This window comes from Phascolarctos cinereus, unplaced genomic scaffold (genome assembly GCF_003287225.1).
Source record: "Phascolarctos cinereus isolate Bilbo 61053 unplaced genomic scaffold, phaCin_HiC Scaffold_5;HRSCAF=322, whole genome shotgun sequence".
NCBI classification, from domain to species: domain Eukaryota; kingdom Metazoa; phylum Chordata; class Mammalia; order Diprotodontia; family Phascolarctidae; genus Phascolarctos; species Phascolarctos cinereus.
The window spans coordinates 277,473,250-277,500,504 of NW_027555958.1; the positions used below are offsets into that span (position 1 = coordinate 277,473,250).

The 27,255-nt window shown below is 37.8% G+C and overlaps 1 protein-coding gene across 1 annotated transcript in view; it reads right to left on the reverse strand.

Annotated features, from left to right (window-relative positions):
* RGS9 (regulator of G protein signaling 9) overlaps positions 1 to 27,255 on the reverse strand; it is a 112,862-nt gene that overhangs the window by 73,263 nt on the left and 12,344 nt on the right. The window contains exon 2 of the mRNA XM_021000908.2: positions 21,241 to 21,337. Coding sequence (XP_020856567.1) covers positions 21,241 to 21,337 — 97 coding nt within the window. The remainder of the gene's footprint in view (positions 1 to 21,240; positions 21,338 to 27,255) is intronic.

Here is a 27,255-nt window from a genome sequence, read left to right on the forward strand (position 1 = left end):
TGCAACATTCTACACCCATAGTCCACCACTTCTTTACCAAAGTGAAGAATATGTATGCGGCCATGTAATTTTTTTCTTGAAGAAAGAAATCCAAGCTACCAATAGTTACTTGGAAAAAAAAAGTTCTGTTTTACATGGCTGTACATGTATAACCCATAACCAATTACTTGCCTTCTCATTGGGCAGGGGGAGGAAGTAGGAGGGAAGGAGATAGAGAATTTGGGACTCAAAAATTTAAGGAACAAATGTTAAAAATTAATTAAATTAATTAATTACTAATTAAACTACAAATTAATTATTTAATTTATTAGTGATTTATTAATAATGATTTAATTTATCATTTATTATTTTATTAGTTGTTAGTTATTAATAAGAAGATATTTATTCACAATTTTAAATATAAATTAATTCAAAAATCAGGAAAATGTTCTAAACCACTAAAAAAGAAATGCAAATTAAAGCATCTCTCAGGCTCCACTTCACACCAAATCGGATTGACAAAGATAACAAAGAAAGAAAAGATAAATGTTGTAGGGGCTATGAGAAACAAATATACTGATGCATTTAATACCAAGATAGGTCCAAATAGATATATGGCTGAGATATAAACGTTCATATCATAAACAAATTAGGGAAACAAGGAAAAACTTACCCATCAGATTTATGGATAGAGAAAAAGTTCATGACCAAAAAAAAGGATAGAGAGGATCATAGAAGTTAAAATGAATAATTTTGATTACATAAGACTAAAAGGCTTTTGCATTAACAAATACAATAAAGTTAAGATTAAAAGAGAAACAATGAACTGGGGGCAGGGGGCAGGCATCTTCATAGCAAGTTTCTCTGATAAAGGTCTCATTTCCATGTTATTTAAGGAACTGATTCAAATTTATAAGAACAAGAGACACTCCCCAATTGATAAATGGTCTAAGGACATGAATAGTCAGTGCTGAAGAGAAGAAATCCAAGCAATCTGAATGATGCAGAAAAAATGGTCCAAATCACTAATAATCGGAGAAACATAAATTAGAGCAATTCTGAGGTTCTGCTTGGCACCCATGAGATTGGCAAAGATAACCCAAAAAATAAACAACAAATGTTGGAGGGGCTGTGGGCAAATGATGCATTGTTGCTAGACCTATGAATGAGTCCAATCATTCTGGAATACTACTGCTTTGCTTATACCTCAAAGAGATCAAAGAAAGAGGAAAAATATGTATAAAAATATTTGTAGCAACAATTTTTGAACAAAAAAACACAAAACTAGAAACTAATGGGATGTTCATTAGTTGGAAATGACTGAAGAAATATATGAATGTAATGGAATATAATTGTGCTATAAGAAATGAAGAAATAAATTACTTCAAAGAGATATGGAAAGACTTGTATTAATTGATGCAAAGTGAATAGTAAAGCCAGAAAAATAATTTATAACATATATATATATATATAACATCACCATTATTTAAATCAATATTATATAAATATTATATAAAAACAATTTTTAAGTCATATAAATTAATAAATAATAATAATGTAAACAGAATCAGAACAACTTATACAATACCAACGTAAAAACAAACAACGTTGAAAGCAATAAGAACTTTGATCAATGCAATGACCTTCTATGAATCTAAGACTAATGATGAAGCATGCTATTCACCTCCTTACAGACAGGTGGCAGACTCAGGCTGTAGAATGAGACTTTTTTTTGACATGATGGATATGGTCAATGAGAGAATTTGTTTTGCTTGACTATGCATATTTATTACAAAGATCTTGTTTGTTTGTTTTTCACAATGCAGTAAGAGTTGAGGGAAGAGAAAATCATTTTCTCTTCATTAAAAAGTAAAATTTAATTTCAAAAAAGACTGGCAAATATTCCAAAAAGGAAAATGGCAAATGTTGGAGGGACTTCAGGAAAATAGGCACATTAATTACTCTTGGTAGAGAGCTGTGAATGGTTTGATCATCATCAAAAACATTTCAGAACCAGAATCCTACAATATATTGTTTACAAGAAACACACTTACGGCAGAGAGACACACACAGAGTAAAGGCAAAGGGCTAGAGCAGAATCTACTATGCTTCAGCTGAAGTAAAAAAAAAAAAGCAGGGATAGCAATCCTGTCTCGAACAAGCAAAAGCAAAAATAGATCTAATTAAAAGAAATGAGAAAGGAAACTACATTTTGCTAAAAGGTACCATGGATGATGAAGTAATATCAATATTAAACACATATGCACCAAGTGATATAGCATCCACATGCTTTAAGCTTAAGCATGGCCAAACAAGAGATGAAGAACATTATGAAATGTAAAATAGATAATTTTGATTATATTAAATAAAGGCTTTTGCAAAAAACAAAAACAAAAAGAAAAACAACGCAACCAAGATTAGAAGGAAAGCAGAAAGCTGAGAAACAATCTTTATAGCAAGTGTCTCTGATAAAGGCTTCATTTCTCAAATATATAAAGAACTGAGTAGAATTTATATGAATACAAGCCATTCCCCAATTGATAAATGGTCAAAGAATATGAACAAGCAGTTTTCAGATGAAGAAATCAAAGCTATCCGTAGGCATATGAAGCTCTGAGGTAGCTAGGAGGCGCAGTGGATAAAACACGGCCCTGGAGTCAGGAGGAACTGAATTGAAATCTGGCCTCAGACACTTGATATTTAGGGGGCAGCTAGGTGGCAGCTAGGTGGCACAGTGGATAGAGCATCGGCCCTGGAGTCAGGAGGACCTGCGTTCAAATCTAGCCTCAGACACTCAACACTTACTAGCTGTGTGACCTTGGGCAAGTCACTTAACCCCATTGCCTAGCTCAAAAAAAAAAAGCAAAAATAGACACTTGATATTTACTAGCTATGTGACCCTGGGCAAGTCACTTAACCCCAATTGCCTCACCAAAAAAAAGAAAAAGTGCTCTAAATCACTTTTTATTAGAGAAATGCGAATCAAAACAATGCTGAGGTGCCACCTCACATCTATCAGATTGACTAATATGACAAAAAACGAAAATGATAAATGTTGGAGAGGATGTGGGAAAATGGGACACTAATACACTGTTGCTGGAGTTGTGAACTAATCCAAATATTCTGGAGAGCAATTTGGAACTATGCCCAAGGGGCAACTAAATTGTGCATACCTTGATCCAGCAATACCACTACTAGGTCTGTATCACAAAGAGATCATTTAAAAAGGAAAAGGACCCAAATGTGCAAAAAATATTTATAATAGCCCTTTTCATGATAGCAAAATACTGGAAACGGAGGTAATGCCCATCAATTGGGGAATGGTTGAACAAGATGTGGTATATGAATGTAATGGAATACTATTGTGCTATAAGAAATGATGAACAGGCTGACTTCAGAAAAACCTGGAACGACTCGTATGAACTGATGCTGATTAAAATGAGCAGAACCAGGACAACATTGTACACAGTATCAGTAACTTTGTGTGATGATCATCTATGAATGACTCAGCTCTTCTCAGCAACACAATGATCCAAAATAAAGGACTCACAAAGGAAAATACTAACCATATCCCTATAAGGAAACTGACTGACTCTGAATGCAGATCAAAGCATACTATTTTCACTTACTTTATTCTTTTTCATGGTTTTTTCCTTTTGATCTGTTTCTTCTTTCAAAAATGTGACTAATATGGAAATATGTTTTACATGATAAGCACCTGTATAACCTATATCAAATTGCCTACCATTTTAGGAAGAGGGAGAGGAGGGAGGGAGAAAAATTTGGAATTCAAAATCTTATGAAAATGAATGCTAAAAATTATCTTGACATGTAATTGGAAAAAATAAAATACTACTGAATGTTAAAAAAAATAAAATGTCTAATGGGAAAAAACTAGATTATAAAAAACTATTCATTAAAAATAAATAAGGGCAGCTAGGTGGTGCAGTGGATAGAGCACCAACCCTGGAATCAGGAAGGCCTGAGTTCAAATCCGGCCTCAGACACTTAACACTCACTAGCTGTGTGACTCTGGGCAAGTCACTTAACCCCATTGCCTAGCAAAATACAAAAAAATTTTTAAAAATTTTAAAAATTTTCAGAATTATTCCCTAAGACTCTAAGAGATTAGGTGTACCTTTTGATCCGGTGATAGTAATCCTAGCCTATTCCCCAAAAGAGATCAAAGAGCAGAAGACAGTGTACACTTTTCATGTGCACAAAAGTATTTATAGCAGTTCTTAAGCAGCATCAAAGAACTAGAAACAAAAGGTTGCCCATCAATTGGAGAATAGTCTATCAATATGGCATATAATGTAATGGAATACTGTTGTGCCGTTAGAAATGACAGAAAGGGCATATTCAGAGAAACCTGGGAAGATTTACATGAATTGATGCAGAGTGAAGTGAGCAGGAGAATGATTTATACATAACAGCAACATTGCAGAGATAAACAGTTCTGAAAGACTTAGGAACTCTGATCAGTGCACTGATGAATCACAATTCCAGAGAATCAGTGATGGAGCACACTACACCCAAAGAAATTAAAGACGATGTAGAAGGAGACATACTTTTGGACATGACCAATGCAGGAATTTGTTTTGCTTGATTATGTATATTTGTTATGAAGATTTTGTTTGTCCTCTCATCTGCAAAACCGGGAGTAGGAAAGGTGGGAGGGAGAGAAAATAAATGTCTATGGGGGGAAAAGGGGGAAAAAAGGAATATCTACGTAATGGGAAAAGGAGTTAATCAAGACTGCTCTGATCAATTGATATTCTACCCCCCAGCCCAGTTGATGTAATTATATAATGTAAGGGTCAAATAATAAGGTATTTTGAGTATTAAGGTATTTGGGTTTTAATAATAAGGTTTTAAGGCATTAAATTAAGTGCCAAAAGCATCTATATTTAGTTAACCCTTTGAAAAGTGTGAAAAACTTCTTCAGTCACTTGATGAAATCATAGGATGGAAAACCATCTTTACTGAAGCAAGACATGCTATCTAGGGAGCCAGTTGCAGAAATGGAAAGCTCTGAAGAATGCAAGCTTTTTGAGTTGAGAAGAGAACGTGGCCCTTGACCAGCAAATATTCCTCAACCTCTGAGGGGACAGAGAGTCCCTCTCCTCCTCTCTTTCCACCACAGCCAAGACTTCTTTCAGCAGAGACCACTCACTCTCCCCGTAGGAAACACTACCCCCAACAGGGAGCAGGCCAGTAAGCCAAGGCAAAATCAGAAGATCTCTGTGAGTTGAGAAAGACTTAGCCCTATCTGGAGATAAAAGGCAAAGATAAACTTTCATAAGGAGTCTGGCTGAAAGACTCACCCAGCAGAGACTCTATAATAGCCTAGGAGACCAATACAAAGACAACCAGAGAGAAGAGAAGACCTGGGGCCCAAAAGTCTGAATTGTCTAGGCCATGCGCATTTGCTGAGTCTTGGCCTCTTTACTAGTGTGCTCTATGTGCGTGCCCATTCTTCCTACTGATGATACATGTATTTATGGAACAACATGTCCCAAGTTTATTGAAAAAAAAATTTATGGCTGCTTTTATTACTATGCTACTTCAGTAAATGACTTTTGTAAGTTATTTGTGTCTTCTGACTATTAAGGGTCAACACACCACGTGCACAAAAATAGCAGCTCTTAAGCATCATCAAAGAACTAGAAACAAAAGGTTTAATATTTTATATAATAATAATAATAATATAATGTCTTCCAACTGTTAAAGGTAAATACATCAGTAGAGACTTGTGAGCTATAGTTTTAGAAGTATAAAATCACAGGGTAGTTTGAATTTGGGGTAGTCATCCTCCTGGGGAAACCCAAATGTGAGTGTGAGTTGGGGTGGGTGTGGTAGTGTGAATACTACATGTGTTTCATCCGCCCTTCTCCAGAACCAAGACTATTCATCGCAATTGATCTGAGTTTGAATACTTTTTAGCATTGTTTCTATTAACATTATTATAGTCATTATTTATTGTTCCCTTGGTTCTGTTTTCTTCATTCTACATTTGGAACTGGAAGGAATGCTAGCATCTTGTCCATTCCCTTCATTTTACAAATGAGGAAACTGAGGCCCAAAGTGAACAAGTATCTTTACTGGTAGTAAACAATACAATGCAAAGTCTCCAGCCTCACATCTCAGACTCCTCCACAATCTGACTCCCACTTCTATTTTCAGGCTTATTTTACATTCTTCTTCTTCTTTGCATACTTTCTGTTCCAGCCACACTTGCCTACTAGATGTTTTCCATTTATGGCATTCAATCTCCCACTTCTTTGTCTTTATACAGTCTTCATATCTGGAAGCTAGGTGGCACCATGGCTAGAGTATTGGACTTGGCATCAGGAAGATAAGAATTTAAATCCTGCTTCAGACTCTCACTAGCTGGATGACCTTGCCTGGGCAAGTGACTTACCTTCCCTCAACTTCAGCTCCTTATCTGCAAAATGGGGATAATAATATCATCTATCTCATAGGGTTGTTGTGAGGATCAAATGAGATAACATATATAAAACGGTTTGAAACCTTAAAACCCTCTATTAATTCTAGCTATTTATCATCATTATTATTATGTTGCTGTTGTTATTGTTATATCTCCCCAGTAGGAGATAAACTCCATAAGAGCAGGGACTATTTGGATTTTGTCTTTTTATCCACAGAACCTAGCACAGTACATGGCACATAGTATATGCTTAATAAATATTAGTTAAATTGAGCTATATCACTTTATACAATTCTTCTCAAGTTTTATTGAATTCCCTAATATTCATTGTTTTTTGTTGTAATGGAAGTAAAAGGGCAGTCCTATATCTGCCTTTTGGGGAACATACCTGAAGCTAGAGCCCTTTAGTGAAATATGTGCCATTCCTGGAGCTGGACTCTTCCAGGAACACATTTGCACTGGCCCTTTCTGATGGGCCCCTCAATAAAAAGATATGCTCCGCTAAAGGTTGGACCCCATGGGCTGCATTTTCGCTGTCCCATCATAGAAGATGGGGAAAGAGACTTAACTAAAGAGGATTGGCTTCTGTGTAGCAAGAGCTGCCAACTCCGGAGAATTTAAGGAGTGAGACAACTTCCATTCTCATTCTTCTCCCTTCCTTCTGAATATGGCCTTGAAACTCTGAGAACTCACCTTGGAGATGCTCACTCATCACTCCAAAAGCATGTGCTTGTCGAGGTGACAAATCTAGCCGACTCTTCTGCCTTATGTTTCTTTCCCTGAGGACAGGTGACCAAACAGTAATCTCGAGGCAGGTTTTTCCAGCTTAAGTAGCTCCCTCATGAACTCCAGTGGTCTAGAGTCACTGAGAAGTCCAGGTCACTGGCAACTTAAGGTGCTCCCTACAGCTACTACAATGTTTCTCAGAGTTGAAAATGACCCCTGACAGGAGCCATACTCTAGAATATCAGATGCTATGGACCTTGAGAGGTTTGCTCAGGTAAGATGAAATGATTGTTCAGTAGTCATACTAAATTTTTCATGTTTTGATGTTTGCAGTGTCAGTTTCCCTAGAAAATATAATAGGCATTATTATTGATACATGCTTTTTTTTCATGAAAATGCATGCTTATGAGTCTTCTATGTTTTAAGTTTTTTCTTCTGTGGTAGAAAAAATAAATAGCTTTCCTATACCTGATCTACTTTGTACACTGACTACCTTTCTTTATATATATATATATACACACACACACTTTGTTTTCTCCCCAACTACATGTAAAAACAATTTTTAGCATTTGTTTTTTAAAATTTTGAGTTCTAAAATTGAGTTATCTCACCCTGAGATGGTGAGCAATTTGATATAGGTCATACATGTGCAATCATGTAAAACGTATTTATATATTAACATTGACTACATTTCTAGAAGAGACTCTATTCATCTCTTTTGGAGAAATCCTAGGCATAAGCCAAACTCAAGATTTTGTTTCAGTGATTGTCCCCACAATTCTGTTTTGGGATGGGAAAGAGAGACAGAAAATGGCGGCAGGGGTGGGGGGGGGGTCTGACCCTTTTTTCTAGAACTAAAATCTTTCAGTGTAAGTCTAAAGCTAGGGCTCCTTTATTGAAAGTACCCCTGCCCCTTGGGCCAGAGGATTTTCTGTTCCATTGTGATGTAATAATATTCTATTACATCCATATACCACAATTTGTTCAGCTATTCCCCAATCAATGGGAACTTGCTTTGTTTCCAGTTCTTTGCTACCACAGAAAGTATTGTTATGAATATTTCCTTTTAGTCCTTGGGAGTATAAAACCAGAAGTGAAATAACTTCAAAAGTCAAAGGGGATGAAGTAACTCTTCTTGTATAATTCCAAACCATATTTCAGAATGCTTGGACCAATTTTGCTTGTAGGATATTTGAGCATAAGAAATATGGGTAACAGCATAGTTGTATCTAAACTATTAGATGGCGCATTAGATAGAGTGCCAGGTCTGGAGTCAGGAAGACTTGAGCTCAAATCCAGCCTCAGATACTTACTAGCTGTATGACCTTGGGCTAATCTCTGAACCCTATTTACCTCAGTTTTCTCATCTGTAAAATGAGCTGAAGAAAGAAATGGCAAATCACTATAGTGTCTTTGCCAAGAAAACCCCAAATGGGGTCACAAAGACTTGGATGCAACTGAACAACAATCATCTAAACTGGCCATTACAATGCAGTTATTAATAAGAGTGTTTCATGAGAAGCAAGAACCAGATAGGACACTTGGCGATGGTACATTTCCCTCATATATGTATATAGGAGAGAAACAGTGTTCCTCTCTCTCTCTCTCTCTCTCTCTCCTCTCTCTCTCTCTCTCTCTCTCTCTCTCTCTCACACACACACACACACACACACACACACACACACAGAGCTGGTCGGCCAGCCTACTATGTTGTCATTGTGCTCCAAAGTCTGAAAACAGATCACTCCATCAGGGGAGTTTGTCAGTGATGACCTGTGTTCTAAATTCATCCTGGAGATACATATGTGACTGTACCAGCAGAGACCACTGCCCTGCTCCCTTGGAAGTATACACTATTGGAGACATGAGGGCACAATAATAGGGAAAAACTACAGAAGTTCTCTCATAGTTTCTTGGAGAAGAATCTAACTAAAATGATTACAAATACCAGGTGCCCCATGAAAGCTGAAAAGTTAACCTAAAACAACAACAACAACAAAAATTAAGACGTTATCACAGATTAGAAGACTGCAGCATCTCCAATTTCTTCCTTTTGCCTTCTGTAGTTTATTCAGAATCCTTAACCTGAACATTTAGGCAGCACTCAAAAAATGTAAAGGTCAACTGGACTGTAAGAACATAGGGGAACCAGTTGGGCATGGTTCGTTAGAGTCTATTTTGAGCTTCCTCCTGAGTTCTCACCACTTACAGGTTTGGGGACTAAAGCTTTCCAACAGCTATCACTAAAGAGATTTATTTTCAATTTGATTCGATAAATAATATTAAGTACTTATTATGTTAAAGGCACTGCGGATAGGTACTAAGGATACAAAAAAAATCGGTGTCTGCCCTCAAAGAGCTTACATTCTAAAGGGGGGGGAGAAGCTCTGGAAAATATAAAATGTACATGGATTAGCCTCTCCTCCTTCCACTGTGCCCTGGACAAGGCAGGAATTCTCTAGGGAAGTTAGAAATTCTCCTTGACCAGGTTCTTTTACTGAGGCTTTTGTTCCCTACCTGGCTTGGTTTTACATCTTCTCTGTGGCAGCAACAACGGAGCGTCAGAGAGATGAAATAGGGGAAGAGAAAGGAATACACATTTATATAGCACCTACTTTGTGCCAGGAACTGAGCTAATCACTTTACAAATATTATGTTATCCTCACAACACCCCTGCAAGGCAGATGCTATTATTATCCCCATTTTATAGTTAAGGAAACAGAGGCAAATCTAGAGATTAGTGATAAATATCTTTCAATTAAGACAACGTCAAATCAATGCCTGAATGTTAGGAATTACCTCCAGATCTGGACTCTGAGTAATTGGGAATATACTCTCCACTTTTAACATAAATTCCAAAAAGCACAGGAGAGAATAACGTTTGAGGGGCCATTATGCTGCCTCTAGGCTAAAACCATCTAATGGTTATAATGCTGTAGCTGATTCAATAACTAAAGATGGAGAGGGTAGGGAGGAAATTGTATCTGTCCTCAATGACTGCTGCAGCATCCCCTAATATTAAATCAGCATAGCCAAGAACTACCTATATCAAGAAGCAACCCAGACCATACTCTATTAGTTCTGTGAGTCATGGGAACTGTATAGGTTCCAAGGGAAGATGGGAGAATTGTTAGATACCCTCCAGAAAGGGGCAAGAATTTTACTATCAAGGAGTTTAAGAGTTTCAGAAATACATTCTATATTTTCTTTAAGGTTAAATAAAAACCTACTCTATGTTTTATGTCTTTATCACATGAGCAAAGATAGGTGAAACGAGGGCCCTTTTAGGAAAAGCAAAATGAGCCAGATTCTGATATTCTCTAGAACCTAACACACAATATTATAATACATATCACAAGATAGCACTATTTGGAAAGATCAAGAAAAGCTTCATGGAAGAAATGTCCTCTCCCATCATTCTGCTATCTCATGAGACTAAAATGCTACCTCCAGAAACAAAACTCTGAGTCTCTTCCACAAAAACAAAATAGAGACTTTTTAAAAGTCAGTGACTTATAAGGAACATCCTGGAAAGCTTGGAAAGAAAGGAGCACCCAGCCATCCCAATTTGGCATTCCTTACAATCAAAAATGGCCACATCTTCCAACAACCATCTAAATTTCCAAAAACTGTGTGCATCCCCCCTGGCTCCATGGGAAGGAACATGCAAAACAGCAGTAAAATGCCCGCAACAATATAACAGATCCAGAAGCCAAGACCTGCCAGAGATTTAGTAGTATTGTATCACAACTCTGAAAAATTGTAGTCTTACTGAGGTTTCTAGATAAAACATTAATTCCCTGGATCAAATGTTTTCATCTTCAGAGAAGATGAAGGTTTCCTTCCATACCTTTGAGGAGCAAAGCCATTTGTTAAACAGTATAATTGATTCATACACTCTCTACCTTGTAAGGTCATCTACAATAGTGGCTAGATTTGGATTTGTTGTTGTTCAGTCATTTTTCAGTTGCGTCCAACTCTTCATGACCCCATTTAGGGTTTTTTTGGCAAAGATATTAAAGTGGTTTGCCATTTCTTTCTCCAACTCATTTGACAGATGATGAAACTGAGACAAACAGGATTAAGTCACTTGGCCAGGGTCACACAACTGTTTTAAACTCAGGTCTTCCTGACTCCAGGCCTAGTGTTCTATCCACTGTGCCATCATGGATAGCATGTCTTTTCCCAATCACATCTTCTGAGGAGTATCATGCCTAGATCCAGTTCAGCCACTGAGATTAGCTCATTTATATTTATTGCATGCTATTACCAGTTGATGCCCCTGTCTCTTCCTCCTCTTAGCCTTCTACATCCATGATTGTTTTTCCAGGAGTTAAGACTCTCCATCTGAAATTCCACTTAAAATACCAGAGGTCCATGATTGGTATACTCAATCCAAGTCACTTTCTGTAAATGTCACATAGCAATATATATAGGCTGTTCTGGTGTCCTTTGCTGACATTAAACTAATTACATAATGTCACCCAAGGAGCCCTAGGATTTTTCTCCCACTTGACTACTTCCTGAAATAGATCAAATTACAAGATTATCCTGTCACTCACAGCTGGACAGCTTGATCTGTAGACATAGCCCAGCAGGGTGGTTCAGGTTCCTGGTTTTCTAGCCTGGTTTTCTGTCTGCAATATTGGCTCTCCCAAGATGTATTTGTTGCCCTGTCTCTTGAAGGAATTCTTAACCAGGGTTCTATGAGCTTGATCATTTATTTGAGTATTCTGATGACTGTATTTTAATATAATTGCTTTCTTTTGTAATCTTATGTGTTTTAAAACATTATTCTGAGAAGGGGTCCATAAGCTATGCCAGATTGTCAAAAGAGTCCATGACACAAAAAAAGATGTCTCTAAAGCCCACCTTCTAAGGAGTCAGAATTTACTTACATTCATTCAAACTGACTTAAAGAATGCATAGGTTCTCTATAACTTCTGTTTTAGCACCAACTAGAAAATCATAGGGTATTGGAAGTGAGTAAAGTAAAGTAACTAAGTAAGGAAGTAAAAGTAAGGAAGTCCAGGGGTTATGATTTTACTCCAGCCCCTGAGCCTGGGGTCTAATGCACCTGCCTGCTACCACCACGCTCATTTTCACCTAGTATGTCCTTGTCACTCTAACCCAAAAGAGGGCAGCTAAGTGGCACGGTGGATAGAGCAGCCAGTCAGGAGGACCTAAGTTCAAATCCAGCCTCAGACACTTAATAGTGGTATGACCCTGGGCAAGTCACTTAATCCTGTTTGCCTCAGTTCCTCATTTATAAAATGTACTGGAGAAGGAAATGCCAAATCACTCCAGTATCTTTGCCAACAAAACCCCAAATGGGGTCACGAAGAGTTGGACATGACTGAATAACAACTAACCCAGAAATCCTATAGTGTTGGGTATAAACCATTTTCCATGATACCACTGTATGTATGTGTGTGTGTGTGTGTGTGTGTGTGTGTGTGTGTGTGTGTGTATGAGAAGGATGTACTGGTATGTGTGTGTATGTGATTTTACCAGATGCCATTATTATAATGGGGTCCTACATGGATCTATGGTCTATTATAATCAATCTTGGATTACCTTCTTCTCCTTCAGTATAGGTGAAGGTGCTAGTAGCAGATGATTCCATTTTTTCATTCTTTCTATTTATGTTGTTATAGTTATCTATACTGTCTTGGTTCTGCTTACTGCTTACTCTGTATCAGTTCTTAAGTCTTCCTAGGATTATTTTTTTTAAGACTAGTCTCCCTATCTCAGCCAAGCTGGAAGTGCAGCAACCCTTCACTGACCCCATCACTTCTCAGCGGGGAGACCCTTTCTGACTTGGGCCCATTCACCCCTTCCTCAGGCAGCCTAGTCCCTCCCAGGGACTTACCATATTGGTGTTAGATTCAGAACACTCAATCAGCTTTAGCCCACTGCAGCTCAGAACTCACTAGCCTCAACCTCCCCACTAGCAGAGTTCATAGGTTTATACTACCACACTCATCTCCTCAGTATCACCTTTACTGACCAAAAGTTTTCCCTATAGATAGGAACAAATCTACCACACTGAAAAACAACAACAACAACAAGGAGCATTTTTTAAAGCAATAACTTGCTCCCACAACAAAGGGCCCCCACAATGACACTGGACATCTTTAGCTCTCCCCAAAACACAAAGCAAAATGAAATGTCAAATTAAAATGTTGTAGGAGCTTCTGGGTCAGATAAATTGTGAAAGGTTATAGTGAGCCTAATTTCCTTAACAAGCACCACATCAAAGATTTAAAAGGGCACTAGAAGAAACAAGAAAACCTAAAGAAAAATACCAGTAAGCACTTCCATGCAGTCTAGGACTTCAGAAGCAAAGGGCAGGAATCTGAGGCATTCTAAGCAAAGACGGGAATGGGGGAGGATTCTGGCAAGTCATTGCACAGAGAGACAAGACAGTTGCACATTTGGGAACCCTCCTAGGAGCCTGAAGCCAGTAATCCTCTTGGCACCACAGAAGACAAGGCCAGCCCTACAGACCCAGTTAAGTTCCAAGGGAGAGAGAATAAAAACACCACCCATTTCACTATTTCTTATTGCTTATTGCTATTGGAATTCTATCACTGAATTAACAAAAGTGAAATTAAATGAGGTCAAGCTGGCTGTATATGTATAGAAACCAGAGTGTCTCCATGGACTTTCTGAGAATCACGCTGAAGTGGGGAGGGGCTCCATTCCCCCCAGACCCATTGCAGCAGCCATTTAATCATGATCCCAGTTTAACATTGTTACTTCAGGAAATCCAAGCTATTAGAGATAACGTGTAGGAGAAGGGTAGGAATAGAATGGATTAAGAAAAAATACCCCATGTTGGTTCCTCCTTGGTTGCAAGTGCTGGCCTTTTCCCTCCCAAACCTACCCACTCCCCAAGATTGAGATCTTTCTGGTATATCTAACCACTACCCCAAGGGTATTCTGATAGGGATTGTATATTGAAAGAGATTAAGAAGTATTCAAGGAAGCAGATAAACCTCTTGTAGGCTAAATATTACCAGAAGGGAGGGCCCATAGAGACCTGACTCAAGGATGGGGGTGTGGGTGGAACCATCTTGGCTCTTACTACATTTTCAGCGTAAGCATTTAAACCACAGAAATGAGTAATCCTAAAAATCAGGGTTTGATTTATTGTTTTGTCAATTTCTAGACTCAAGAAAGTGATGGAGTAAGTGTTAAAAATGCAGATTAAACTTAAAAGAGTGTCTTGTGTACTTTATAAAGGAGAGCCAGTCACTAAACATTAACCATCACACTCTTGCCTGACTGGTTCTTTTGGATTAATTTACTGAGACTGAATTTCATAAATTGAGGGGATTAACTCTTTGTTAGGTCATTTTGATGCCCCATACTGTCAGGATAGGAGACTTGCATCTCTGTTCCAGAGAGTTCAGGAAATTCCAGGCTTATCCTGTTCCCATTTAGAGACTGAATAGGGAAGGTGTTCATTATCTGCAAGATGAAGGGAATTCTAGCTTGGCTGCATAATTCTGATCATCTGACCCCTGTGCACAGCCTGTTTCAGAGGCTTTAGAGCTAAGCGCTTGGAGGGTGCTCCCCCCCCCAGTGGAAGCTATCTCTTGCAATGGGCCTTCCCCCATTTGTTCTTGGCTCAAGATTAGGCAGATATGTTTTTAAAGTTTCTAGGCAGGATAGGCCCCCAATTGTTAAGCAGACTGAAATGGTACTTCATCTCCAGTGGCCTGCTGTGAGTTTTCTTATTGTTTGGTCATTTGCAGTCATATCCAACTCTTCATGACTTTATTTGAGGTTTTCTTGACCAAAACACTGGAGCGGTAAGCCATTTCCTTCTCCAGATCATTTTACAGATGAGGAAGCTGAGGCAAACAGGGTTAAGTGACTTGCCCAGGGTCACACAGCTAGTAAGTGTCTGAGGTCAGATTTCAATTCAGGAAGATAAGTCTTCCTGACTCCAGGCCTGGCACTCTATCCACTGCGTTGCCTAGCTGCCCCTGTGAAAGGGTAGGGAGACAAAAAGACTTGTCTAAGAAGGAATTATGGATTTGGTCATTAAAACATGGATTTGATAAGAGAGAAATTGACAAGCAGCTCTTTCATATCCTAACTAGGGAACTCCAGGAGAAGAAGGAAGAGGCAATAGGGCCTTCAGCCCTATCATCTTCTCAGACCCCACCAATTCCCACGGACCCTGAATTTATGGAATTTAAAAATTATCAGGGGTGGGGTCAAGCTCTCCATTCAGTTCTTGACATCTGACGAAGACAGTATCAGAGATCCTAGGTTTGGGTAATGTTTTTTTCAATGGAAGATGGGGTTCAGATCCTTAAAGATCTTCTGGATACAAGGAGTCATGCATGTGACCATCATCCCTGGGGATCCTATTCAGGTGGAACATGAAATCCCCATGGAGATGGGAGCTTTATGGGGATGTACCACATGGAGAACAAAAACCACTGTCAAATCCAAGATAATTCCAAAGGACTCATGATAAAAAAAAAATGCTGTCCACATCCATAGAAAGAACAGATGGAATCTGAATGCAGATCAAAGCATATTATTTTTCACTTTTTAAAAAAATTTTTTCATGTTTTTTTTTCTTTTGGTCTGTGTCTTCTTTCACAAAATGACTAATTTGGAAATACGTTTGCATGTTTGCACATGTAGCACCTATATCAAATTGCTTACCATCTTGGGGGTAGGGGGAGGGTTGAGGAAGGGAGGGAGAAAATTTGGAACTCAAAAACATTTTTAAATGAATGTTAAAAATTGTCTTCACATGTAATTGGGAAAAATTATTATGAAAAAAAGACCACTGTCCAGATAAAGGCAAGAGGACAACCAAAAGTATATGTACCCTTGTTATGGTTATATATCACCCTGTATATATAGTGGAGATGGATTTGTTGGGTTTATGGGCACTGGTCCCAAATTAGGCAGTTGTTTCGTCATCCTGGTATGTTACAGTGGGGAAAGGTCATCAAAAGGCCCTTGATTCATCTAAGTTATTTGATACTATTAACAGTCATGTCTGCTATATTCCCATGGATTACTGAGTTACTAACTGAGACTTCCATTCTCCAATCTGGCCCCAGGCACTTACTAGCTGTGTGATCCTGGAGGAGTCATCAACCTCTATCCTCGACTGGAAAATGAAAATAATAACTGGACCTCTCCACAGAGCTATTGCAAAGATCAAATGAGATAATATTTGTAAGGAGCTTAGCACAGCGCCTGGTACATAATAAATGCTTGTTTCCTCCAATCACAGCAGGAATAAATTTTAGCAGAATGCAGTGGGGTCAAGGAGTATGCTGAGCCTGGACCCATTGGTGCGTATACCCTCTGTGGAAAAGTCACTGACCTCCTCAATATTCCCAGTGAGAGCCTTTCCCTAGCATTGTCAGCACTGGTCACCTGGATGCTTCCTTATAAGGATCTGAATTATCTGAGCTCCTCTTGGAGTTTGCTTGGTTTGCAGACAGTTCTGCCCATGATGGGCTTGGCATCTTCTGCTGATTCTCTGCTGAGTGCATCTCTGTCTCTGGCTAAATAGCACAAACACTGGAACCGAAGTCTGGCCTCAGACGTTTGCTAGCCATGGGTCTCTGGGCAAGACGTTTTACTTCTGTCTACCTCAGTTTCCTTATCTGTAAAACGGAGAATAATAATAGCACCTACCTGTTGTGAGGATCAAATGAAATTATATTTGTTAAGTGCTTCGTAAACCTAAAAATGCCATATATACATATGTGTGTGTAGATAGATAGATAGATAGATAGATAGATAGATAGATAGATAGATATAGATATACACATATATACACATATGTTAGAATGTGGTAAGCCCTGGAGGGATGGGGGACCTGAATAGTCTTCCCGGTCACTAAGTAGTCAGGTGCCTACAAACTCCAGTGATTGGACCATTAAGTGGTAGAACTTTGCTGGCATGTATTCAGGTGGACCTGACATCAGTACTTACTAGAGCAGAGCAAGATGAGGGGAAATATCATCTCAGGAGAAGGCTAAGCAAGGGGACTATAAGCCTTTATCTTTTTTTTTGCAAATGTTTTGGAGCAGAGAGCTTTTCAAGTGCTGCTGGTTCTGGTGCTTGTTTTTCTGCTCCTGGCTGCTGTCCCACTCATAAGTTTCACTATGAATTGCACCAATTAATGGCTTGGCCACACCACAGCTGTTATGACTTCAAAGTACGGTTATAGTTTTAACTGTGACTTCCGGTTTTTTTTTCCTTTTGTTGGCAGTATGCTTCATATACTGTTCTCTTTCAGTAATTTATTTGTTAACTTAAAATTAACATCTAGATAATTTATCCCTGGACACAAAATATGGCTTCAGTTCTAGGTGTGGTCATGCTAAAGAATGTATTGAGTGTTATTTGTACTACCCAGGCCCTGGGCCCTGAGGGGCTGATTATGCTGTATGGTTTTAATGATCTAAAGTAGATGGATAGTTTTTAGTCTTGGAGATCTAGAATGATGATAAATTAAATGCACTAAGACCTGCTTTGGGAAGAATTTTATATAAATTGATATGAAGAAGGGAGGATAACTCTTAGGATTTCAGAAATTGTTTATGCCTTTCTAGAGCTTCTAGTTAAAAAAAAAAATATTCCAAGCAGCCAGAAAGAATTCAAATACCAAGAAACCAGAGCCAAGATCACACAAGACCATTCTGTAACTAGTACAAAGAAGAAAGAAATCTTAGGATGCAATATTCCAAAAAGAAAAAGACTGAAAGCTAAGAATGCCATATCCCAAAAAGTATCTTCCTATAGCAGGGACGTGAATCTTTAACAGAATAGAGAACTTGAAAGAATTCCTGATTAAAAGATCAGAGCTAGAGAGAACCTCTGATACTTAACCACAGGAGACAAAAGAAATCTAGAAAGGAAATTCCACTTGAGCCATTGGAACCTGCTAAATCATAATTAAGTACTTACATTCTAATATGGGGAGAAGACAAAAGTTTTCCTTCAGATTCTGTCTTCAAGAATAATAAAGAGTATAAAGAAAGACAAATACAGGGCAAAGGGTTTTCTTTTCTTCTGATTTTGTTGATGTTGAGAGGAAAGAAAAGGGAGGTGGGGAGTATAAATTAGAGAATAAATGAGAAATGAGGAGAAAGAACTTACTACTTCTCATAATTAGGTTTCACCCAAATTAAAGAATACAGAAGAGGAAAAAGAGGTAAAAAGAGAGGAGAGTGGACATCAGATGAATCTCACTATCATCTGACCTGGACAAAGCAGGATCAAACACATTAAAATATAAAGAATTTGGTATTGATATACATTAAATTAAACAAGGAAATGGCCAGGGGCAGGGAAAGAGAGTACAAGAAGGTACAATGAATTTGAGAGGGAACAGTTACAAGTAAAACAAGCTTCAACTTTGAAGGATTGATCATACAGGAAAGATTCAGTGGAAGGGGAAAAAAGTATTAAGTACCAATGACCTGAGTCTGAGCTAAATGAAGAGAGGAATGAGAACACACCATTTCAGTTATAGATTATTAGAGTTGATTCCATTCCATTTCTTTCGCTATCTTATTCTTCCTTATCAATAAGGAGGAAAGAAAGAAAGAGAGAGAGAGAGAGAGAGAGAGAGAGAGAGAGAGAGAGAGAGAGAGAGAGAGAGAGGAAGGAAGGAAGGAAGGAAGGAAAGCATATGATAGAGGAAAAAACACAATTAATCAAAACTGTGATTGTGAATAGGATAGACTCACCCATAAAAGAGAAATGAGTAGCAGAATGGATTAGAAAGCAGAATCCAACTATACATTGTTTACAAGAAACATACTTAAAACATAAAGATTCGCAAGGAGCTAAAATGAGAACTTAGAGAAGAATTTATTGTCTCAAGCTATTTTTTAAGCTGAGGTAGCAATCAAGAAATCAGACAAATCAACAGTTAAAAATGAACAGGGTTAAAAAAATTGAATTATACTTAAGGAAACATATAGAGTGAAATAATATCAATACTTAATGCATATGCACTGAATAGTATAGTACCCAAGTACTTAAGGGAATTTTAATTATAGAGAGAAATAGCAAAATAATAACAGTTGGGCTCCTCAGTGCGCCCCTTTTAGATATAAATAAATCTAATAAAAAATATAAACAAGAAATAAGTTATTTAATTGAATTTTAGCAAAGTTATATATGATAGATTACTAGTGATTACTAAATGGAAACCAGTAGAAAGATACATAAAACTCCTTAGATTCTTTGGCACCGTTGACAATGTGCTACAGCATATAACATAAACAAATACAGAAAAGAAGAAATATTAAACATCCTTTACTGATCACAATATAATACAAATAATAATCAATAAAGAGCATTTGAAACTTCTGAGCAGAAAGACTAAGCAATTAATCTTGAAGAATATATGGGTAAAAGAACAAATTATAAGAATGAGATGCTATCAACAAAAAAACTGTAAGAATGAGATAACATTTCAAAACTTTTGGGAAGTAGTCAATGCAATCTTTAAGGGAAAACCTATAATTCTAAACACATTCATCTGTAAAAAAGAAAAACACATCAATGAATTGCACAACTAAAAAAAACTGTAAAATCAAAAAATTCTAACTAAACTTAAAAATTGCCTGAAAAACCAAATAAGATATAAAACTGAAAACAAAGAACCATTTAATTAATTTTTTCAAAAACTAGGACCTGTTTAGGTTTTTTTTTGGGGGGGGAACTAACAAAATAAATAAACTATTAGGGTTATTTTTTAAAAAAGAAAAAAATTGCCAATATCAAAAATGAAAAATGAAAATTTATAACGAATTAAGAGGGAAAAACATAAGCAATTCTTCACCAATGGACTTGTTAGCACAGAATACCTTGCCCACAAATGATGCTACCAAAATTAATCCTCTGTTGGGAGGCTCTGCCTTGGAACATGTCATGCATGGCTCTCAAAAACCATGGACTTAAATACAAGTGAAATACAAAGAAGACAATAGGGTATCACAGCTCACAGATGATATATGTTTCTGTCAAGGTTCATCTCCTTTACAGAAGAAGTTAGCAACCTGACAATGAAATGTTAGTTATCATGGCTATAGTGAAACAAACATGGGACAGCTAAGAGGAGTAGTGAGGGGCAGCTAGGTGGCACAGTGGATAGAGCACCAGCCCTGAAGTCAAGAGGACCTGAGTTCAAATCCGGCCTCAGACCAAACACTTGACACTTACTAGCTATGTGACCTGGCAAGTCACTTAACCCCAATTGCCTATACACACACACACACACACACATATGTATATATGTGTGTGTGTGTACGTATAATGAAACAAACAAAAAGTTCTATATAAAACAAAATATTCATAGTAGCACTTTTTATATTAGCAAAAGAACTGGAAATAAAGTAGGTGCTCTTCAATTTGGGGATAACTGAACAAATTATAATTTGTTCCATTAATGTAATGGAAGATTTTTTTAGTATGAGGAGCAATGGAGATGAAGAATTAAGAGAAAGATGTGAAGATATCCTGAATGAATGCAGAGTAAAGGAAACAAAAGCAAGAAAACAATATACCCATTGTTACGACAATATTAAAAGTGGCAATACAAAGAAAGCAGAACTCAATGATCAGAATTGGTTCCAGATGTTTGATATTTGAATACAATATAATTTTTTTAGTAAAAAAGTGGAAAGCTATGAATGCAGAATGTTACATACTCTGTCAGTTGTGATCATTGCATCAATCAGTTTTGCTTAATTTTTTTCTATTACAAGAAAGAGCAAAGGGGAAGGAATTAGAAAGATTATTGAGAAGTGGTTTTGCCATAAAAACAAACTGCATTAAATAAAATATTATTTCTTTTAAATAGTCACCTTCTAGGAGAAATAGTTTCAAGAAATGACACATTCAAGTCATCTCTTTCCACTCTTACCACTGGGAATTACAACATCAAAGTCTTATTTTAGAATTGACTTCTATCACTTCCTGTTTATGACTTAATCCAACTGGTGTGACAAGAATACATTCTGTTCCAGGCACAAACCTCAGCTCCGGGACACTCTCAAGTCTTTGCCAGACCCTACCTGTCATTGCATGAGGGATGTTAGTGATCATGACCCTCTGGCTTTGCATTCTGATTCCCGTCTCTGGGTTCTGCATCTCCTTCACCAAGTCCTCAATCTGAAAGACAGAATGGAAGGAAGTCAAAAGGTGAGTCCCAACAAAGAATTTCTTGTCTATTTCCTCTTATTTCAGATTTTTTAAAATTATGTGTGTTTTATTAGAGCCAGAAGAAAAAGAAACCTGATTCTAGATATTTGGCTTATTTATATGGATATTCTATTTGTGCGATGCCAGATATCCAGAATCAAGTTTCTTTTATTTCTGGCTTTAATAAAATATAAATTAAAGTATTTGTAATTTTTTTCCATCCAGCTCATCTGGTCCTCAGATGACAGACATCATCCACCACTTGAGCCATACTTGAAGACTTTCCAACTTGGGAGGACCTCTCAAAGCATTCACTCTACTGACAGGCTTGGAGAAACCAGGGTTACCCCTAGCATGGAAAGGCATTGAAGTAGGACTTCAGTGAGTTTCTCTACAATCAGTCAACAAGTATCTATAAAGTACCTACTACTTTCCAGGCACTATGCTAGGCACTGAGGATACAAATACTATGAAGAAAACAATCTCTCCCAAGAAACTTACATTATAAGGGAGGAGACAAAAGAGGTATATACATATATATGTATATATGAGAGGAGACAAAAGAGGTATATACATATATATGTGTGTATATATGTATATATGACAGGAGACAAAAGAGGTATATATATGTATATGTATTACATATGTGTGTATATATGTATATGTATTATATATGTGTGTGTATATATAAGAGAGGAGACAAAAGAGGTATATACATATATATGTGTGTATATATGTATATGTGACAGGAGACAAAAGAGGTACATATATGTATATGTGTTATATGTGTATATGTATTACATATGCATATATATGAGAGGAGACAAAAGAGGTATATATATGTATGTGTATTATATGTGTGTGTATATGTATTATACATGCATATATAAGAGAGGAGACAGAGGTATATACATATATATGTATATATGAGAAGAGACAAAAGAGGTATATATGTATATGTATTATATGTGTATATATATATGTATTATATTGTATACATAAGACAGGAGACAAAAGAGGTATATATATGTATATATGAGAGGAGACAAAAGAGGTATGTATATGTATATGTATTATATATGTATGTATATAGGTATATGTATTCTATATGTATATGTATTATATATGTATATATGAGAGGAGACAAAAGATATATACATATATACCTCTTTTGTCTCCTCTCTTATAATGTAAGTTTCTGTATTTAATTGTATGTATACATATACATACAATTAAATATGGAATAAGTATAAAGAAAATGAATACAAAATAGTTAATAATTGTAATAATAGTTAGCATTTATGTAGGTTTACAAGACATCTTTCATATGTTAACTCATTTGATCCTCACAACAACCCTGAGAGATAGGTGCTATTATTATCCCCATTTTACAGATGAAGAAACTGAGGCTGAGAGAAGTTAAGAAATTTGCCCTCCATCACACAGTTGGTATCAGAGGCAGGATCTGAGCTCAAGTCTACCCTGAATAACCTAATTGCCAACCATACAATATAATGTTGTTTGAGAGGAGGAGATTAGATAACCATTGATGACATCAGGAAAGGCTTCGTGTTGCAGGTGATGTTTGAGAGGCATCTTGAAAGAAGAGGCATTTCAGCTTCAGACACTTGACAATTAGGAGTTGTGTGACCCTATGCAAATGACTTAACCCCGATTACCTCACCGAAAAGAAAAGGAAAAAAAGGCATTCAATAAGGTAGAAGTGAGTTGAGAGTGCATTCCTTAGGTTTCGACTTTTAAAAGTTGTAGCTAAAGTCCCACTGTCTGCAAGAAGCCTTTCCAAGACCTCTGGGATGATCTCCAATTTAACCTTGATATACCTTGTTAGTACATAGCTGTTCACATTGTTTCCCCCATAGGACTGTAAATAAGCTTCATGGGAACAAAGGGTGGTCTTTTTTGTTTGTTTGTTTGTTTGTTTTGCCTTTCTTTATATCCCTAGAACTTAGAATAATGCCTAGCACATAGTAAGCACTTAATAAAGGCTTCTTGACTTGGTGTAACTTAACCAAGTATCAAAACTTGTCTATAGTGAGCCCCTAAATAGCAGTTTCATAAAAGAATGAAGGTAGTTTTCGTACAACTGAATCAGTTAGCTTAGAGTGTAGCAATAGACTCAGAGTTCTGAGTTTGTTTTGTAGCATGCCTGACAACATCAGAGGACGTCTGAGCCTTGTTCTAGCAACTGATGCTTTTTGAAAGCAGTCAGCTGAAAGTGTGAATATGGAACAGAGTCCACTCCAGAAGGGGAGTGAGTGTAGGAGATTATGTGAAGGTTCAAAGCTCTTATAACTATAGCAAGATGTTGAACAGGAAAGTTCTGATCAACTGTGTCCCTATAATCCTGTGACGGAAGTTACAGTAGTTAAGGGGCAGGTAACGGAGACAGTGAGATGTAAAAGTGTGTCCCTTTCAGACTTTAAGAAGCTATATTTTCAAGCTTTCAAAAACTCTTTAAATTCTACAGGACACATTTCCATACAAAAGGGCCAGGAATATTGGCTGGGGAATTGAGACTTGAAAGTTTGGAAGGTGGGGCAGAGCTGACCTTTGTGACATTTGATCTTTGAAGAGAATCTAGAAGAGAGCCAATTATGGAGAAGGACACAGCTGTTAAGAGTTCGCTCTGTCGCCTTTTCCCTCGCATCTCTTGGATTTTTCAGGGTGATGCTGGGGGAAGCAGGGATTTCTCTTCCCATCTCATCAGCAACGGCATTTTGCCACAGAAGCACACGGTGGAATCCAGCTTTGGAATTCGGCAGTTGTCAATTCCAGGAGAGCCTGGGGCCAGTACCACACTCCTCTTGGAGAAAACAATGTTCAGAGTCAAGACTGAGAAAGCTGAAGCATGGAGGCTTCTATTTATTCCAGGATAATCATTCCAGCTCCTTCTAGAAAAATGGATAGTAGCTCTCTAGGCCAGGATTTCAGAGAATCCATAAGAAGGAGGCCATGGTGACTATGGTATAACAGCACCCAGAGGAATCTGCAAGTCCCAAGTCAGGGAGAGCAGGTCAAGGACTCCAGCAGCCATGCAACGTCAGAGATGTAAGTTGTTCTTCCTCACCTGTGCTTTGGCTACAGGTGCCTCTCTACTTGTGAACTCTATGTGTGTCTACTCCTCCCATTGATGCTGTAGGTATTTGTGGGAGAGTGCAACCCAGATTTATCAATTAATAAATCAATAAGCATTTATTAAGCACCTACTGTATGCCAGGCACTGGGGATACAAATTAATAAAATGAAACAATCTCTCAAGGTCTTGCATTCTATTGGGAGAGCCAATATGTGTTTATAGCTGGTATGTAAGGTAAAAAAAAAACCAAAATAAATAGGAGGTAGCTAGTAAGGCAGTTAAGTGGAGCGGTGGATAGAGTGCTAAGCTTGGAATCAGGAAGATTCATCTTTCTGAATTCAAATCTGGCCTCAAACCCTTACTGGCTGTGTGACCATGGGCAAGTCACTTAACCCTGTTTGCCTCAATTTCCTCATCTGTAAAATGAGCTGGAGAAGGAAATGGCAAACCACTCCAGTATCTTTGCCAAGAAAACCCCAAATAGGGTCATGAAGAGTCAGAGAGGACTGGAACAACAAAATCTAAAGTAGATGAGGAGAAGGTCAGGGAAGGCTTCATGTCAGTACTTTATGAGGCAGAGCTTGAGGAGGGAGTGCATTCTAGGGATAAGGAATAGCCACTGCAAAGGCATGGAAGTGACAGGTGGCACATTATGCTTGAGGAACACACGACAGTTTGAAGGCCAACTTGGCTAGATCATAGAGTTTGGGAAGGATATTTTCTTTGTATGGTGCCAAATATTCAGAATCAGGTTTCTTTTATTTGTGGCTTTAATAAAACATACTTTAAAAAAATAAGCCTAAAATAATAGACAGGGAATGCTTAGTTAACAATAAATTCTCATATTTGCATATAGCATTTTAAGGCTTGCAAAGTGCTTTATACACATTATCTCATTAGATCATCACAACCCAATGAGGCAGGTGCCACTGTTAGTCCCATTTTTGTTGCTGTTGCTGTGTCTGACTCTTTGACACCCCATTTGGGGTTTTCTTGGCAAAGATACTAGAGTGGTCTGCCATTTTCTTCTCCAGATATTTGACAGATGAGGAAACTGAGGAAAGCAGGGTGAAGTGACACTCCCAGGGTCACACAGTTAGTGAGTGAGTGTCTGAGGCCAGATTTGAACTCAGGAAGATAAATCGTCCTAACTCCAGGCAGAGCACTGTATGCCCTATGGTGCCACCTTGCTGCCTGATTTTACCGATGAGGAAATTGAAGCTTAGAGAAGTTATTACTTGCTATTTTCACTGGCAACTCTGGGAAAGTTAAGAGTTCATAAACTGTTAGATTATGCCCTTAGGATCTTCATCTATCACATGAGGGAGAGGTTGAACAGTCTCTGAAGGGACAATCTCTAATGTCCCTTTCAGCTCTAAATTTATGATCTTGAGATGCCAAGGATGGGATTTATCATTTGGGTCTCTGGAACCAAATCAAGTGCCATACTAAGGATGATACAATTTTAGGAATTCTGCCACTAATTCGATGTGTAAACAAATGCTAGCAAAGACATCCCGTCTGTCTCAGTCTCATCGCTCCCTGGATAACAGCTACAGACAGTTAGCTAATATGTAGACAGATGCTCTTGGCTTCCAGACAGCTCCCACTGGCTCCTAATGTAGAAATATGTTTTGTTTTCATCAAAGCCTTGGGATGGGGAGGGGGTAGGAGGGAAAGGAGGGGGTTTGGAACAGAAAACTATTCATTTAGTTCCATTTTAAACTGTTGTCCCTTGGCTTTCCTCAATGACAGGGTCTGGCAGACTTTCAGACCACTAGGTCAATGACACAGCCGCAGGGAAAAGAGGCAAATTAATAATACCCATAGGGGAGAGTAGGCTAGAAGGTAGAACCAGCTGCTAGTCCAAGATACGATGTCACTCCTCTGCTTCAGAAGCTTTAGTAGTTCTTTATTGCCAATAGATACTCCTCTATTTGGCATTTAAAGCCCTTCACAAATTGGTTCCAATCACTCTTTCCAGGCTAATAATATATTATTCCCTCTCACATGTTCTATATCCTGTCCATCTTTCTATTACTCACACATACCATCTTCTCCCTCTTTACATAGTCTGTGCCATATGCCTGGAATGCTTTCCCTCCTTGGAACTTCTGCCTCTTGGAACCCCTAGCTCCCTTCAAGGCTAAGCTGAAGTGTGACCTTCTACAAGAAGCACTCCCTAATTTCCCCAGTAATTAGTGTCCCCAACCACTGAAATTGCTTTGTATTTAGTTGTTGTTGTTTTAACTCTGAAAATGATTTTTTTTAAAAACAAGTGTTCAGGGAGGAGATGTGACTAAGAATTTGGTCACCATAGGAAAAAGGATTCAACTGGTTGACCCTCCTCTCATTCCTCTGGGAAGATGATGAGCAGGGATGGTAGTGAAGGAGGAAGTGACCAGGACCATCTCCATTTGACAGAGGGGTAGTTAATATTGCTATAGATACAGATATGTGTGTATATATATAATATATATATATGTATGTATCATATTTACTTATCTGTATATGTGCTGTTTCTAATTAGTAACTTTCTTGAAGTCAGAGACTATCTAATTTTTGTGTCCCAAGCACCTGGTACATATTAGATGCTTAACAAAAGCCTGTTTTGAAGATACAAAATACATTTCCACCAGGAGAGGCCAACTGTTCAGCCTCCTCTTTGAGCAGAGAAGTCTTTTTAAAAACACTAAGGCATGGGGAGGAGGGGGTGTAGCTACATGGCAAAGTGAATAAAGCATGGGCCTTATAGTCAGGAGGACCTGAGTTCAAATCCAGCCTCGGACCA